The sequence below is a fragment of the Centrocercus urophasianus genome, unplaced genomic scaffold, assembly GCF_019232065.1.
Source record: "Centrocercus urophasianus isolate 14NV4802_14NV808 unplaced genomic scaffold, USGS_Curo_1.0 seq_7, whole genome shotgun sequence".
NCBI classification, from domain to species: domain Eukaryota; kingdom Metazoa; phylum Chordata; class Aves; order Galliformes; family Phasianidae; genus Centrocercus; species Centrocercus urophasianus.
In genome coordinates, this window is record NW_024885310.1 from 5602058 (window position 1) to 5620263 (window position 18206).

The 18206-nt window shown below is 40.9% G+C and overlaps 1 protein-coding gene across 1 annotated transcript; it reads left to right on the forward strand.

The window, feature by feature from the left end:
* Window positions 1-602: 602 nt before the first annotated feature.
* On the forward strand, window positions 603-18174 carry SLC5A12 (solute carrier family 5 member 12). Its single transcript, XM_042837263.1, has 15 exons — window positions 603-1220; window positions 2958-3023; window positions 4871-4922; window positions 6298-6365; window positions 7420-7574; window positions 8575-8715; window positions 10372-10501; window positions 10837-10925; window positions 12235-12347; window positions 13958-14025; window positions 14390-14476; window positions 15043-15221; window positions 15320-15423; window positions 15587-15708; window positions 17061-18174. The coding sequence occupies exons 1-15, from the start codon at window positions 864-866 to the stop codon at window positions 17217-17219; spliced, it is 1890 nt and encodes a 629-aa protein (XP_042693197.1). The 5' UTR covers window positions 603-863; the 3' UTR covers window positions 17220-18174.
* The last annotated feature ends 32 nt before the right edge of the window (window positions 18175-18206 follow it).

Genomic DNA, 18206 nt, shown 5'->3' on the forward strand with positions numbered 1-18206 from the left:
AAAGATCACTGGTATCAGGTATTCCACTGTCAGCCCATTACTGCTGTGCCCACTAAGCCACCTTTCACAGAAACTCATAGAAGCTATAATTAAAACTGCAGTTAGTAACTGACAGCAAACATCAGTGCCATCTGAAATTCATCCTAAAACATCACACAACACTATTTCTTTTCCAACGTGAGGGTACCCAGTAAGAGCAGGCTATGAGTTCAGGGTAAAGCATTACAGTTACTTTTAATCATTAAAGCTTTCAACTCTTTGCGGCACAGCGTCTATCAAGGAGCACACTTAAAATGTCAAAGGACAATTGTGAACCCTATCATTGATATTAAAGTTTAGATTTTAACCATATGAAGAAATGGTCGCTTTGAAAACAAACGCACTGGTAGGTCATAGGTTCACACATCGTGCTTTCCTTCATTTCTCTCTCCTTTATTTATTTTTTTTATCGCTCTCATTTTATTATTTAAAAATGCTGATAGGTTAGAAAAGAGTCAGATCAAGTCAATCTGTCCGGCTAATATTTAACCTCAAATTAAAACCTCCCAGATAAAAAGGGAGTGTAGGGCAGGCTTCACAGCTACGGCCCCCGTCCAGTCTGCCTGGCAGAAACATCATTATCACTAGGGTCTAAGAGCATGCAACACCCTCCTTCCTTATCGTGAGCTAGTTGGTTGTTCTGGTTGGTTTTTTTCCTCCTCAGAGGTGGCCTGGATAAAAAGAGCCATCTCAACCAAACGGTCTTCCTGTTAATTTCTCATTGATAAGCTATAGACAATTTACACCTTTGCTGCTCTGATCTGTTCAGAGCAACAACTGTAGTAAATCAGAATTCTCTACCAGAGAATAACCCAGCTGGTGCTATGTCAAACTTCGTAGCTCCAGAAATTAAAAAATTTGTCATTTGGGACTACGTTGTTTTTGCAGGACTATTTTTGGTATGTGCTAGCATTGGAGTCTTTTTTGCAATTAAGGAGAGAAAAAAGAAAACTTCGCAGGAGTTTTTGGTGGGTGGTAAGCAGATGTCATGTGGACCAATAGCCTTCTCCCTCACGTCCAGCTTCATGTCAGCAGTGACAGTTCTGGGGACACCCTCCGAAGTTTATCGCTACGGAGCATCCTTTGTTCTGTTCTTCCTTTCATACACATTTGTCATCATTTTAACTTCTGAGATTTTTCTACCTGTATTTTACAGATCTGACATTACAAGCACTTACGAGGTAAGTAAAATTTTTTTTAAACAGCGCGTTATTTCATTATAAGACTGCATGATGTATATGGATATTTCTGGAGAAATGCCTGCATACTGAAGACTTTCTGTAATATTTTACAGAACAAATGTATTTATGCAGGAATTATTTTTAAAATCGGGTTCTGTTATACAAAGTAGTCACTTATGTATACTGCATAAAGTAGAGGCACAAATTAAAAGCCAGAGGTCTTGTTAAGGATAAATAGCACAGACAGCATAAGGAGTTTACACACCAGCACAAAACCATCACAGCTAGAAAGTATTTGAAAAGTATCCTAAATACTTTTGAACTGTTTCATTCTGGTGAGCTTTCCAACATTTGGGATAGCCATCTAGTATTTAATCAACCGCTGCAGATTTTGTTGCACCAACTTGTGGAAAGTTTTGGGTGAGCAAAGCCGTGCTACTTCCCAAGGAGCTTTCTGATAATGGAAAGGCTGCTCATGTTGTCTACGCTGAAACCCAAGGAGAGGCTTCAGTCAGAGAGCTTTGCCGGGCTGTTTGGAAAAGTTTCAGTCAAAAGCAAGAAAAAAATAACAGTGGCCATCTATTCCCACCACCGGGACTAACTACATTTTCTAGCTGGTTTTAATGCAAGATCAGAGAAGGAGTTTCTTATCTGAACCACTGGAGGTGTCATCGTAGACACAGCCCTTCCAAGCGTGCTGGAAAGATGACTCTGCTGAGTTCATGAATTATTTTTAGAAACAAGTTAAATAACATAAATTAGCTACTTATTTGCACAGCAATCTGTGGGGCTTATTATGCAAGAGGCAAGAAGTTAATGTTAACAAAATTAGTAAGAGTTTGCTTCTGAAAAACTGCCTAGAGACTGGCAAAGACAACGGACCTGTATGGAGCCTGATGTCTGCTGGGGTGAACACACAGCCAGTGGCCCCGGGGAGATCCAGTCCTCCCCCAGCTACTCTGGGATTAGCAATCAAGGGAGATTTTAGGTAGTGACTTGGGCTTAAGACCTGTGTTTTTGGGGAAATCTGTAAGAACTTGGGTAGGAGATCTGTCATAATTCGTGGAATCTGGGGAGTAGTATTGGATGAATCAAGGAGCTGTTAGTAACTTGAGGGAACAGGTTGCCCAGGGAGGTGGTAGATGCCACATCCCTGGAGACATCCAAGGTCAGGCTGGAGAGGGCTCTGCACAATCCTGATGGAGCTGGAGGTGTTCCTGTTCATGGCAGAAGAGTTGGACTAGGTGGCCTTTAAGGGTTCCTTCCAACTCCACCAATTCTACGACTCCAACGTGACTTGCCTCTACCCACTGACCATGTGCAGATCCAGCTTCAAACAAGACAAATGAGAAAACCAGCTTAGCTGAGGGGCTATGAAAGCCTTTAGATTGCTGCTTGTCTATCTGCTCCTCCACTGCTTTTGTCCTGTTATAACAGGAGATGACCTTGTTTCTTTTCCTCATAGCCTGCAGGCTCTTCTGATTGTATTCCCAACACAAAATATTGCATGCTGTGACCCAACATATAATTTCAACTACGTTCTGCTGAGAAGATTTCTTAAATAAAATTATCTCTACGTGTAGCAGTAATTATGCTCTCCTGTTCATTACTCACAACATTAGTGTCAGTTGCCAGTTGTTTTACTTGCACAGCAAGCTGTTACTTGGGGAGAACAAAAGGTTAATAGCTGTGTCACAGATGCTACGCGTGCAATTTACTGAAATTCCTCTTTCCTAGTATTTGGAGTTAAGATTTAACAAGAATGTCCGTCTTGTTGCAACACTGATCTACATCCTGCAGACGGTAAGAAGATACTGCCTCTTTCTTTGTGATCGTTTCAGTCTATGTATTTATTTTGAATAAAGTGTCAGACTGAACTTTTTTTTCTCCTTACAACAAAATTCTTTAATTAGGTTGGAATGCGAATGTTAAAAAGATAGAACAGCTGCGTTCCTACTTTCTAGTTTCTTCCCATGATGAAAAAATGCATTCACGTTGCCTTTGACACTTGGATGTTGTGTTAAATTTGCACCTTGAATACCATGTTCAGTCTTGGGTCCCTAACTGTAAGAAAGCCATTGAGGCCCTGGATTATGTCCAGGGAATCCAGTAATGGATTTGTGAAGGGTATGGAATGAAAGTCTTATGTCAGTTAGTTAAGTCAGGGCCTGAGGGAACTGGGACTGCTCAGGAGGCTCAGGAGTGACTCCATCACTCTCTACAACTACTTGAAGGGAGGTTGTATTGAGGTGGGTGTCAGCCTCTTCTCCCAGGTAATAGCAATAAGACAAGAGGGAATGGTGTCAAGTTTCATCAGGGGAGGTTCAGGTCGGATATTAGGAGAGACTTCTCAGAAAGAGTGGTGAGAATTGGAACAGGCTGCCCAGGAGGTGGTGGAATCACTACGCCTGGAGGTGTTCAAGAACTGTGGAGATGTGGTACCGAGATGCTTGGTTTAGTGAGCACGATATGGAGACGTAGGTGGTTGGACTACACAGTCTTAGTGGTCCTTTCCAACCTTAACAATTCTATGATTCTTTCAAAGAGAAGAAATTACATCTTTCTTGAGAAACTAGATGAGTAGTGCTTGGAGCATTTGTTGCTTATTTATTTACCCACTTCTGACACTTGGGTAAGGCTATCCCACTGTTAAGCTACCGCATACAGCACATCCTGGGAGATGCCCAGATTGTTCTAGCCTCATGATGGCACCAGTAGGGATGACCTGAAGTGAAGTTTCTTCCCAGTTTCTCCTTAGCAATGCTTGCCCAGTTGGCCCTCTCAGGCAGCAGTAGCAGCAAGGCCAGCAAGCTCCAGCCCCAGAAGAGTTGCTTGCAACAACAGGGCAGAAATCACTGCTTAGAGTTGAGAGACTCCACAACTATATTCTGCTCTGCATTACTACAAAACACAGCCTAGTCAGTCCACAGCCCTGCATATACAGATAAACAAAACAGCGTTCCTGGATCTTGAACAGAGACACTGAGCTCTACTGGCTTTACTTACATTTTAGAAGCTTCCCAAAGCACTGTTCTAGGTAGACATCACATAGCTTTTTTGCTCTTCGATTTAAGAGGGCACCAACTTTCTCAGAACACTAGTTAGGTATTTGATGAAAGCTTTTGGGATATTGCAAGACATTTATTTCTACTTGAAATCCATTTTTATTAATTCTAGAGCCTACAACAGTAGACAGCAATGTTCATTTGCTTTCAGGCTTTGTTTGTTCCTCACTGTCAGAACACCCTCATGAAGGGCATCATGTTAGCTTGAAAAGCAATTGAAAGGACAAAGGGAAGTGTAATTTCCAAGATCTGATACAAGTCATTTCTGCATCACTGTGTTTTACTGGGACCTCCTCTTTCTACTTGATGAGGGTATTTTTGACATCCAGTTATCTTAACAATGAAAGAAAGTACAAAATATCTAGAGAGATAATTCCTTCCTGATGAAAGGACCATAAAAAAAAAAAACAAAAAAAAAACCAACACTTTCCATTTTGCAGACTGAAGCAGAAGGCAATACAAGTTCATCTAAAGAAACTTCTAGTTCTGATATTCTGCCATAAGCTCCATTCTGAAAGGAAGCATTATTACTGAGAAGTCATGTACATGTCTTTTTTTTTTTTCCATGAACGTTTTCTCTTCCAGATTCTTTACACAGGAATAGTGGTTTATGCTCCATCACTGGCTCTCAACCAAGGTGAGTTTCCCTGCCCTTACGGCTACTCCAAATAACCACACCACAAGACAAGAATAATTCAAGCAAGGCAAACAGCTAAACAAGTCCTCTGAAAAGCAAATTCTTACAAGTTCTACAGCAAGGTTTTTGTGTGCACCTAGAAGGCTTTCTATTTCTCCTTTCCCAGGTCCCTCTCACACCAGTAAATCAGCAGTTTAGGGTTTGCTGTTCTGTTGTTTTGCACTCAGTAAAAACCCAAAGAAGTTAGTGATGAGCAATTTCTCAACATCCTGACAAAGTCCACAGTACAAGTTGATGATCCAAGACTGTATTCCGTACTTTGGTTCCTCCCCTCCCTGCCTCCTGAGCACCACTATCACTGTTACTATCATAAGCACAAAGCTGATATTCTTCTTTCCCAAAGTGTTTGCAGTGGCACAGCTGTCCAACGAAATGCAGAATAGTAATGCATCTTTCCAACCATTAAAGCAACTGAAACCAGATTTATTTAGGGATGACACCAAGGTAAGTCTGTGTAGGTGCTGAGGGATTTTTTTTCTGGCAAGGGTGCAATTTTTCAGGCAAGATGAAAGTCAAGCTCCTCATGTTAAGGGTTAATTTTCATGATCCTACTTAATTTTTAACACCATGTCAAAACCTGAACGCCCATGCAGGTTCCAACAGAGATAAGCCCATTCCTTGTAGCTGGATGCAGCACTACTTTTCACGCACTGCCTTAACTGATCTTAACAGACAAACAACATCCATCATGATGGATGGGATTAGCAAACATACTACTGCAGAGCAGAGAGAATCACTAGGTCCTAATCCTTGGCAGATCTGACTTAATTAAGGCAGAGATTGGGACGTTCCTTGCACTGTTCATCAGTCAAGCTGAATCTGGTTTGGAAAAGTGGAAAATCCACTTTTCACACTCTGAACTTCCTTCCTTCCTCTGGAGCTCAGCTCTGTAAATAGACAGCTATGAGCAGAAGTTAGTGTTCATTAGCAGGCCATATTAACCTTGCTACTATGAAAACCTTTACAAATTGATTTGCCCTTGCAAACAGTGCATGCTGAGAGAGATTTTAAAATAAAGAGAAAGTTATAGACTGAGAAGAGAAGGAAGCATTGCTTATAAAACAAAGTGTTTCCTATGTGTAATTATTTTTAACTATTACTTCTGTACCTGAAAACAGTGAAACCCAAACTGGAAAAAAACAGTGAAGTAGTATTAAGTAATCTGAACAATCTGGCAAAGCTCCCAGCAAACAGAAAATGTTAAAATCAGTAACTATGTCCTTCTTTCCAGGGCTAAAGGATCACAGCTTTTCTCTTACCATCCGGAAAACCTACCCCCACTTCGCTAACTATCTGGTTTTCCTTGTTTCCACAGTCACTGGGTTTGATCTCTGGGGCTCTGTAGTTGCAACAGGAATTGTCTGCACTTTCTATTGCACTATGGTACGTAACAGGCATTGACTGAACAGCTTAAACGCAGATTTTTTTTTTTTTTTTTTTTTTTTTTAAATTCACCCACCCTTTTTACACAAGCTGCAACAGAAGTGAAATATCTAAACACAGCCCGAGTGTTTAAAGTAGTAGAACATAAGAGATAAATTTTTTTTCAGAGCCTTTAGTCAATTCAGTGGGAAAAAATTCTCAATTCTCAAATACTGTATTTGAAGGTTTAAGTCAGCCTGAAGCAGAGATCAGATAAGGGGACTATAACCTTTCATTGCCATACTAAATCATTTGAGAAGATTCCCCTTATCTTCTTATAGACAGAAAAACACTGTAATGAAAAACACACCTCTGACATAACTGCAGATCAATGCTGAGTGAGAAAATCCAGGAAAGCTGGCTCACAGATCATAGAGAGCGCTTTGCTTCTGGGTGGAAGCAACGTGAGCCTTCAGACAATAGCAAAGATGAACACTGCAGTGGAAGCGGAGAGCACTTCAAGCTTAAGACACATCTAGCATTCATTATCATTACCTAATTATCACTTATTTTTTCAGTGGTTTAGCCACTGCTGGAAACACTACTTATGCTGCTCTGGCATTGATTTGATGAAATATGAAAGTAGCTATGGAAGAAAGCTCAATTGCAAACTTTCCGAGGGCCATTCTGCATTGTTAGCGATGTCAGTATAATTGGGGATCACTTTGAGAAACATACAGTGCGCTATGGGAAGTACAAACGTAGGCCATGTTGTAATCTCTAAAATTGTTCAACAGAGAGATATTCTTTAGATGAATATTAAGAAAGTAGGAAAAAAAAACCATGTAACTTGACATCAGATCTTCTCATATGGCTGTGGACGAGCCATTGAGCTTGTCTGCAAGATCACAATCTTAGAAAGTGTGGATATAAAGGAGATTCGAGAAAAGACCTGATCTGCTGGATGCTATACATACAGCCATAAAATACGATCTTAAAATAAGTGCTACTTCCACCTCCTGTTGTCTTTGTGAACTTTCATTGTCTTTCTTGTCATTCAATTTGTTTGTTTTAGGGAGGATTAAAAGCTGTTGTCTGGGCAGATGCATTTCAAATGGTGATCATGGTGCTTGGCTTCATGACTGTTTTGATTCGAGGAACTATTCTGAATGGTGGGTCAACCAGGATCTGGGAAGATGCCTATGAAGGATCACGACTGAACATATTTGAGTAAGAAATTAATGGCACAAACCTTTTCTTCTTGTACACTTAGCATTTAGAAACCATCCTCAGACTAAGCCCAAAATACACTACCATAGTACAATGAGATACTGCCAGTGAACTACCTTAGAGAAGCCTGGTCTTTATTTCTTTGGTTTCTTTGCAGTCGACCTCCAAGGAGAGAAGTACTCTGCCTTCCATTTCCTGCTTTGAAGAAACCCAAGTCCTAATACTCTTTGCCATTTTTTCTTTGTTTAACTGCAAATGTACTCAATTTTCCTTCAAATTGCACATATCTTTCATTTTCAGTTCATAGAACAAGCACTTCATTTTAAATACACTCACCACAGCAGTTAGCAATGAGGAAACGAAGCACCAGGACAGCAAACTGACGATCTTTAGTTATTGGTGGCGTTGACTAGAATTCAACGATCAAGCCAAGTCACTGGCAGTAACTAGCAGCAAGGTCAAATATTATCTGTCATCCATATTAAGATTAGCAGAACTGCAGAAGAGCCAGATGTAAGATGGAAAGGCGTACTTGCAGTAGTTAGAGTTGCTGAGTTATGACATTTCACTGTTACAAAAAAAAGAAACAAAAAGATAGCACTGCAGCTGAAGCAATACCTTGCAAAAGAAATAATACATCAAAATGATGTAAGAGCTTTGAGAATTTTCAATATTTACTGTGTGGGTTTGTTCCTTGCTAAGAATTGGGTTTCAAGCAAGATGGCTTTGAGTCAGTTGGTATATAACGTGACAGATCTGAAATTTGAGCACAAACGATGTGATTTATTTCCACTTATTTTTCTACATGACTTGAGTTTATCCTGACTTGACAGAAGCATTCCCATGTAAAGTTAAAAACAAATAACCCCAAACCTACGTCAACGAGGCATTTTGATTCAGAGGATAGAACTGAATATATTCTTGAAAATTCACCAACCTACTCTTAAATGAAACTGTATTTTAAAAAGGGAACTGAACTGCTTATCCTTCTCTTTCGTAGCTTTGATGTGGATCCTTTAAGACGACACACCTTTTGGACAATTGTTATTGGGGGAACATTTACGTGGCTAGGACTCTATGGAGTTAATCAGTCCACAATACAGAGATGCATTTCTTGCAAAACAGAGAAGCATGCAAAGATGTAAGTTACCTGTCCTTAGCCTATTCCAGCAATGCAATATACTGACATGGAATTATGCCAACAGTTTGTCAGTTGCATTAAATAAATATTGGGATGTTATTGGGTGGCTGTTAACCAATTTTGTCCTGACAGTCTTATTCCCTCTGGCCCTAAGGGACCTAAATATTTGAAGAAAGAAAAACACACAGAATCACAGAATGGCCAGGGTTGGAAGGGACCTCAAGGATCATGAATCTCCAACCCCCTGCCACATGCAGGACCACGAACCTCCACATTTTAATACCAGACCAGGCTGCCCAGGGCCTCTTCCAACCTGGCCTTGAACACCGCCAAGGATGGGGCATCAACAACCTCTCTGGGCAGCTGTTCCAGCACCTCACCACTCTCTCTGTAAAGAATTTCCTCCTGACATCCAATCTAAATCTTCCCTCCCTCAACTTAAAACCATTTCCCCTTGGCTATCTAACTCTTGCACAGCTTGTTAATCTGCAGTCAGGGTGCCAAATCAATCTTTAAAAGCAGACTGGATAAGATGCCTGCACAGAAGCAGTACTATCTCCAGCTTTCTACAAAAAAAACATTATTTCTGGAATTTGGTATATGATATATTTCACTGAAAGTTGTTATTCCATTAATGGAGTACACTATAGTGCAGGGCATCATCTAAATGACATGTGATCACAAATATTTATTAAAATTATAAAACATTAAAAAAATAGGACAATTGTAGAATCAATTATGAAACTTTACAATACAGACACAGGTCTCCAGACTGCTAACTTCCCGAAGTTCAGCGTGAGCGTGTGCATAGTTAGATACACATTCTAGTGAACAACCCAACTTCTTCTAATACTAACTGCTTGCACAGTTAGCAAAAGAAAGAAATAAGCTTTTTTTTTTTTTTTTTTTTTTCTGGCTGCAATCACACTCATTTTTCTTAAGGCTATGATAGATTATAGGAATTTCCTTTATTCAAATTTAGTTTCAAATTTTAGTTTCCAAACTTCGTTTGGAAGTCATGACAACAAGAATATCACTAGTAAAATGTCTAGAAAGACCTCTGAGTGCCAGCAGCATAGCTCTGCCTTAGCCAGAGAACTTGTGGGAGGTGATGTAGGCTGTATAAAATCTGGCAGCTCACTGGGACTGAAGGATTACTGAATCACACACAACCTTCCCAGTGGGTGCTGCCACCCACGTCTATTTTACTGACATGAAACCACAACTCTGCATGGCAGCAATGCATGGATTCTGTCGTGGTTGCAAACTAATACTTAGGCAAAGCATTACATCTCCTTGAGTGGAGAACAGCAGTAACTCCTGACGAACAAAACCCTGCCCTTGTAGGCAAGAGGAAGGACCCCACCAGCTCTTCTTGCAGTCTATTCTGCACACAGCAGTTACTGGTTTTACATCATTCCCTTCAGCTGTACAAAGTGTAACCTTTATCCTCGCCCTATAGCATAAGAAGGCTGTATTTTTCACTGTTATTATTTTTGAATACGTGTGACATATTCTGAGGATGGGGAGATGTTTAAGAGATTATACAGCTAGGCTTGGTCAAAGAATCTCTCAAAAAGAAATCAGGAATAATTAAATATAGAAAAACTATTACAAATTTTCTTGCGTTAATCAGAATTCCCCCTTTTGCTACAGGGCACTTTACCTGAATTTACTGGGACTTTGGATAATCCTGGTGTGTGCAGTATTCTCTGGTTTGGTGATGTACGCTCATTACAAGAATTGTGATCCTTGGACTGCTGACTTCATTTCAGCTCCTGATCAGGTACAGATGCAGATTATTACAGCTTGGAGGTGCATTGGGCCGAGACATTGCATGAATAAAGTCTATTTTAAGTCCTGTGGGATGCTTTATCCTTGCAGCTCTGCAGGCAATGAGGTGACTGCTGAATCAGGCTGGCACACACCTATTTTTACACTCCTGCAGTACAAATCTGATTGCTGTTTTGCTAAACGAAATCTGCTTTTCTCAAAATCTAATATGCCTTGTTGGCTGGAAAATAAAAGCTCAGCAGTGTGACCAAAAGCAGGTACTTCTCTCTTACTCAGGAAAATCCTAACTCATTTCTTGTGTTTTTCCTCCTTTGTCTTCTACCCCAGCTCATGCCATATTTTGTTATGGACATTTTTTCTTCAATGCCAGGAATCCCAGGACTATTTGTTGCCTGTGCGTTCAGCGGAACATTAAGGTCTGCGAATCTGAAATAACATTTTAACTGCATGCCACTGATTTCTTGAGGGCCCAGAACAAGGCTAAAAACAAGGAATCCTAATGAATACACAGCTTTTTTTCCTTAGCACATTCTAGAAAAAGCAATAGTACTTTGCCAAGTTGTTGGAACTAAAATCTAGTTCCATGTCTCCAATATCTTTTCATCTTCAATAAGTTATAGAATAAAAATAATGTACTGGCAAAATTACATGCTTATCTTTGTAGAAACACGAGTGATCAGCTAGCTGAAATAACTTCGTAGCTCTTCACACTGAAGGCGCGTTTATTTTACCTGACTGCCATATCATATCATAGGTAGGAACGGAGAGTTTTCTACCAAGCCTGTCTTTACAGTTAGCATAGGAAGAGAGATGTCTACCTGGAGAAGTTTGAGTCACTCAGGGATTTGCATGCGACTGCAGTTTGCACTTTCCACAGGCCACGCATCAATACTTCATGGGACATTAGAGAGAAGATTCAAATTCACAGCGACATGCATCAATGCCATAGAGTCAAACTCTGATATTCTGTTTCAAAATGCTTCATGTGTTGAAAATATTACAGGAAGAGAGTTACCAAAACAGGAAAAAAAAAAAAGCATATAACCAACTGCCTGCTCCTAGCCAGAGGGTTACACAACAAAGGGCACTGAATGCCAACTAATGCAAATAATGCAATTGAAGCTACATTTCCTGCGTGCTGTCACAACAAGGCCACAGAGACAAACTCATCTAGTTACAAGAATCAAAAACCATTTCCATTTCATGTTTTTCACTTATGAGGGAACACATAACATTAGACTGTAAATCTATGGATTTTCCCCTCCAGTAGATGAGAATAACTATTATTTAGGATATAACATAATCACTAAATTTTAAGATCTCTGTAGTTGAGTAAACAGAATAGTCAGTTGGGACGAGTTTCCATCTCACTGCATGAAGCAGGATCCCAAGCAATCACAGGAAGGACAGAACCCTCACCAGCATCTGCAGTATACATAGTCAGATTCAAGAGAACTGCTTACAGTTTAGGAGTGAATTAGTCTCTGCAGAAACCTACGCCAAACCTAAAATGTTATTATTTAACCCTTGCTATCATAAGAAAATTATCCCCCTTGCTACTTAAATTCCCATATCCACAGTGACACTCTTTGCATTTGTAACGTATTATGAAATTCACAGTTCTCGAACAGTATTTAACAATGAACAATAGGCAGCATTTCTCTATAAAAACAGCTTACTTTCAGCTTAGTATTTACTCAGTATTCTTTTTTTCCTCTTCTACAGCACGGTGGCAGCTAGCATCAATGCTTTAGCAACTGTTACCTTTGAAGACTTGGTCAGGAAATGTTTCCCAGGCCTGTCTGAGAAAACGAGCACGTGGATCAGCAAAGGCTTGTGTAAGTAGCCAAAGTAGAATCCATTTGTTTAGAGGCAAAGTTGTCTGCCCCTCTCAACCACTATTAGTACAAAAAAGAATAGGGCAGGATTTTATACACTCTGGAAAGGAACTTCTCTGCCTTAGGCGATACTTGCTCTGTAGAGAAAGGTAGACTTCAGAGGCAGTTCTCTACAGAACTACTACTCTACAGAGCTGCTGCATCCCTACAAAAGATGACCTCCTCCTGACTCCTCTCTTAACCTCAGAATAAGCCAACAGAGACAAAGCTTTTAACTTAGCGCCTCAGCTAAGTAACTAGAATTAAGCTGAATTAGCTCACTTCTACTAACCATTTTTACTGTGCCAGTGTGGTCTACTAACATTCAAACAATCAGATCATTGAGCTGTGGTATTGCCTTGGCAATGTGAACTCAGGAATTTCACCATTAAGCATATACAGTATCTATAGAATTGTGCTCTTGTCCTCCAAGTACAATTGCTACAATACTTGCAGAAATCTGCATATTATTTCAAGTAGGACACAATGAAACTGTATTCCAAATTCAGTCTGAGAGCAGTTGTGTGCGTGAAGGGCAACAGCTGCTTCAGGCACTGCTTCAAATATGCACTTCTGCTTCCAAAACCCCCCCAGCAGCATAACTGCTTTTAAAGGATGACCATCTTCAGTACAATTAAGTGCACTTGATATATGGTACAGAAACAAATCAACGCTGGCAGCAAAAACAACCGCCCAAAAGCTTTTTGAGAAGGTGCATGCATTCTTCTGTTTTGAAGGTACTGGTAATACTTTGGAAACTGCTTTGGAAACTGAAATGTATCAATGTAGTTATTGCTACATTGGTTTACAGTAATATTACCAAATATTATTGCTTTACAGCAGCACAATATGACATTTCTGTTTAAACTTAGAGAATCATAAAAAAAAAAAAGCTTGTTCAGTTTTTCAGCAGACAATAAAGATGTAGCAAACAAAACCAGGACAACTTGTCAAAACCAAGTCACAAGCGGTTTGCATTTGTATGATACGTTTTACAGGTACCGCAGTATTGCCTTAACTCTTCTACAAGTATTTTAATATTATCATAACCCTTCATTGACATTTATTAAGATCAAAACCAGCCCTTCCCTCTGTCTCTGTCATCACCTCCAACATTTTCAGTTCCAGCTTTGCCACTTACTACCTAGCCTTTCTACTCACGCCCAAAGCAGACCATGTTTTACATCCAATAACCAAGGTGTGCTAGCTCATTAGATAAGTTTTGTTGATGAATGCTATGACAGAGTTGCCCGCCACAAGGTTAAAACTAGCATTAAATGAAGAAAGCCTTCGTTTGCATCATTGTTCATTTCATTCATGAGATCACTTAAAAAACATTATTCAAAGACAACAGGAACTGAAGCACTTGAGACTTTTAAATTAATATCAGTGCTAAATTCAACTTCATAAGAACAAAAAACCCCAAAGACTTCACACAAAAAAGCACTGAGTGCTTCACGCATCAAAACCCAAACTGCAAATTCCTTCAAGCTGGTCCTTTCTGACACTAGCTCAATTAGAAACTGTTTGTCTTATTTATTAGCTGGCACTGACAATCTGATTTTTTCCAGGTATATTATACGGTGTTTTGTGCACATCCATGGCTGGAGCAGCATCACTGATGGGAGGAGTTGTGCAGGTATCTAGCACTTCAAAAAGGCAATGATCCAAACATGAATAGATTGAAATGCAATGAACTGAACCGATAACACTGGGGGACTGTTAGCCAATCTGAACAACTCCTAAGGACCATCTCATATTAATTCCTCATGTGCTAAGAGAACTCAGTCAAAAAAAAAAAAAAAAAAAAAAAAAACACCAATCATAAAAAAGAAATCGCTTTCACTACTTACTGCTGGGAAGTGACACTGATTGCAGTCCTTTCACTGTGCACTGAAATTACTGTTTGTCCTTTCTCCACTACTGAAAATCAGACCGGAATCAGAATTGCTCAGGCTCCCCTAGTCGCTTTGTTGGCTCACATCTCTTCTCTGCATCCACAGGCTGCCCTCTCCATTCATGGAATATTTGGAGGGCCCATGCTGGGATTATTTACTCTGGGAATAATCTTTCCTTGTGTTAACTGGAAGGTAAGAAACAAAAGATCCTTATTATAAAAGAGACAACCTCTTGGAGCTGTTCAGTTAAAACCCCACCTTCAAATTGTTTTAGGGTCCAAACTGGCTGTCAGAGGTGGCGGAGCCCAAGAACTGTTCAGAAAGCCTTTTTTTCAGTCTGAATTTATCTCTACCCAACTGTGGGGTAATTAGTGATTAGATCAACATTGGAAGTTTTCAATTTGTTTCTCTTTTAGATTTCAATTTCTTGTCTTTCAAAAAAGGATAAAACATTAACATAACATGCTTCCCTTGCCATCTCCTCAATTCATACCCACTCTAGGGAGCACAGAACAAGATCAATTGCTCCATCTTTGCTGACTTGGGTAAAGCGTAACCCAAGCTTACCTCACTCTGCCCCATTGCCTTTGTTCAGCAGTATAACTTTCAATTCTGTGATTTCAGTTTCAAACTGGCTGCAGCTCTTGTTAGAGAACAGTGCTTCACCTCAGCCAAGAAAGAACCCAGCTGACCATAACGTTAGCAGAAATGCGCTTCCCCCACACCACCTCTGAGCGTATCTTGCTCTCCCTGACCAGGGTGGAATCAGCGGCTTCCTCACTGGAATCACCTTGGCTGCCTGGGTTGGCATTGGCTCCTTCATCTATCCTGCACAGCCCGTAAAGACCATTCCCTTGGAGCTGTCGACTCTCAACTGCACACTGGCAAACAGCACTGCCCTGCCGACCACAGCAGCTCCCATCACGGCTGCCAACAGGTATTTCCCTACCGCTGTGACTTCAGTCTAGCTCAGGCATCCCTGTTGGCAGCAGCCATCATGAGCTGCTTTCTCTCTCTCGTATCACATCTCCTCAGGCCTCTGCTGGCAGACACCTGGTACTCCCTGTCCTACCTCTACTTCAGTACCATCGGCTGCCTGGGCTGCATCATCTCAGGGCTGCTCATCAGCTTTGTAACAGGTTGGTGTTCAGTAAGAACAAAGCACTTTTATGCACGAGCAGCTCAGCTGCTGAAGAGCTGCTCACAAGGCCCGGGCTGAGGGGAGAGTGGGTTGGGGTCTCACATCTCACAGCCATCTTTCCACAGCCATACCTACTACTGACCACTCTCTCCTCCTTCCAGGGCCTACCAAAGGAGAGGACATCCGCCCAGTGCTAATTAAGCCAGTCTGCAACTTCTTTTGCTTCTGGTCGGACAGGCTCAAGACACTGATGTGGTGTGGTGTGCGGCACAACAGCCAGGACGTGAGTAGGATCCAGATACAACCTGCTAACACGGTCATGCCAGGGTGTCCTAACCAGCAGTAGGTTACTCATTTCCCCCTGCAGCCTGTCTCAGACCTCCCTGTAGGCAGTCAGGCCCTTGACAGCCAGCGTGCAGTTTGCTCATCTGCTGCCAGGCACTGGTGTCTGTGGAGCCCTTCTGTTGCCTTCCCAGACTCCAAAGATGGCGGATCTGCGCTGAGCGGCGATTCCTCACAGCTGCAGCAGAACAAAAGACCCCTCCACAGGTGTCCCGAGGCCTCGCCTTTTGTTAAACATGAGATCCCATTTTCTTAATGGCTTGCAGAGGCACTGCTCCTTCTTAGCAAAGTCTGCAGGATTGAGAGGGGTGAGATAAAGCTAATTGCATGTTTTCAGCTGCTTTAGAGTCGTCGGCAAGCACCTTTACATCGTTAAAATAAACTTTAGCCTGCAAGGATCTCAGCGATAAGGCAGAAGCTATCCCTCCCCACCTGACTTGCCACAGAGGTTTCACTCTTCATGCGATCATAGAATGGCCTGGGTTGAAAAGGACCACAGTGCTCATCCAGTTTCAACCCTCCTGCTATGTGCAGGGTCTCCAACCAGCAAACCAGGCTGCCCAGAGCCACATCCAGCCTTACCTTGAATGTCTCCAGCAATGCGGCATCCACAGCCTCCTTAGACAACCTGCTCCACTGTGTCACCACCCTCTGTGTGAAAAACTTCTTCCTAATATCTGACCTAAACCTCCCGAGTCTCAGTTTAAAGCCACTCCCCCCTGATGGTTCAATTCGGGCAGCACCTGTGGCTCTAGATTTACTTCAGCTGTCTGACTTGGCTTTAGGTGTTTAGCAGGGACTTTCTGAAGAAAAATGATGCCCACATTAATAAAGGCAGTGAAAACAAACAACTGTCCCTTGCATGTGCTAAAAATACAGAACAGTAAGATTAATGAAGTGGTTGCAGCATGAAACCACTGAGGCAAGAGTAGGCTGGACAAAAAAGAAAATCCACTAAAACGTAAAAAGAATATGCTTGTGAAACACCGAATTTTAGTAATTAGAGACTCACAAAGAACATAATTAAAGACTTGTGCATCAACAGAGGAGTTGTGAGAAGTTGTTGTTGCTGCTTTTATTAAAGACTTTCCATGCAGGAATGAGAAAATCAATGACTGTCTGTGTAGCGGTGACACACTAAACAGAGCATTTTTGAAAGTCTAGCAGTCATTGCTGTAGCGAAGCAATTCCTCAGATTTGTAGGACAGTGTGTCAAAATTTCCCTCTTTAAGCAATTACAAAAGCAGTGCGTGCCCTTTGAAACTACTGGGGTATTTTCTTTCTATTTTTCAGGAAGATTTTGAAAAAAATCTGCCTGAAGTTATCGCAGATACAGCTGGAACAGAAGACACCCTCAAGAACAAAGTCAGCAAAGAAAACACAAGCCAGTTGCCTGGTTACAATCCTGAGGAAAAATCCTATACAAATATGAGCAAAGAATCTCGTCTCTAGAAGCTGAGGAATGGGATATTTAATCAAACTTTACTCCATCTTCAGAAATGAAGAGCTCTTTGTATCACATTTACCACCTTCTAGATGACCAAGAAAGAACTGCTCTCTATAGCAATAAAGGCAGGATTTTTATTTATGAATTTCATGACAGAACTGGGAAATTGTAACACAATGTTCTTTGTGGAAGCTCTGCTATTTCAGAAGAAATGTTTCATGAATCTTGTCATGGAAACTACTAGGAAGTAGCTGCAATACGTCTATACATCATTCTCTGTTCAGTAACTAGTCATTGAATGGTAAAGTGCAAAGGTGAACTTGAGATAAAGCAACACTTCAGATAAGCTTCCGGGGTCTCTCACTAAGGTGAGACTGTGAACTGCCCTCTGATGGAGGTCATGCTCTCTCCACTGCAGAGGGAGGCCAAGGGAGAGGAGGAGGTCTGTGCCCATTCTTAGGCATCACAGAAAGCCTCTGCACAGAAACACTGTATAGACCAGACTGGTCTTCTATTGACTGAGTTTATTGTGCTTGCTTCCTCTGTGGAAATAAGAAGTCTTTGTAATGTCTTATTCCAAGCAATAGGAGAGGGTAACAAATTTTACAAAAATTCAGGATAGTTCTTTATCCATAATTAGTCTTTGAAAGACATCCTTTTAGCTTGAAAAGATTATCTTCAGCCTTTTTGTTTGGTTGAATGTTTGTATATCTTTTTATTTGTTTTTGTTTTTAAGCTGCAAAATCCATTTACTAGCTGTAAGCAATAAATAAATTGCCATTTTATAATGCCTCCTAATTGAAAATCCATGAGAATTTTGAATAAAGCACATCATGAGGTGAAATAATTTCCGTGCTAGAATGTTTTGGAAGAATTTACCCAAATGTGCTAAGGGCTCTGTAACAGTGAAATGCATTTCCCTCTATATCCTGCCTGTTAGTCAGACTCAACAGATCACCTCTTCCCATGATAAACTCTTGGATGTAGTTTTT

Coding starts and splice junctions, on each gene's coding strand:
- SLC5A12 (XM_042837263.1), top strand. CDS start 864: ATGTCAAACTTCGTAGCTCCAGAAATTAAAAAATTTGTCATTTGGGAC. Junction 8,716..10,371: donor ACAGAGAAGCATGCAAAGAT/GTAAGTTACCTG, acceptor CTTTTGCTACAG/GGCACTTTACCTGAATTTAC. Junction 12,348..13,957: donor GTGGATCAGCAAAGGCTTGT/GTAAGTAGCCAA, acceptor GATTTTTTCCAG/GTATATTATACGGTGTTTTG.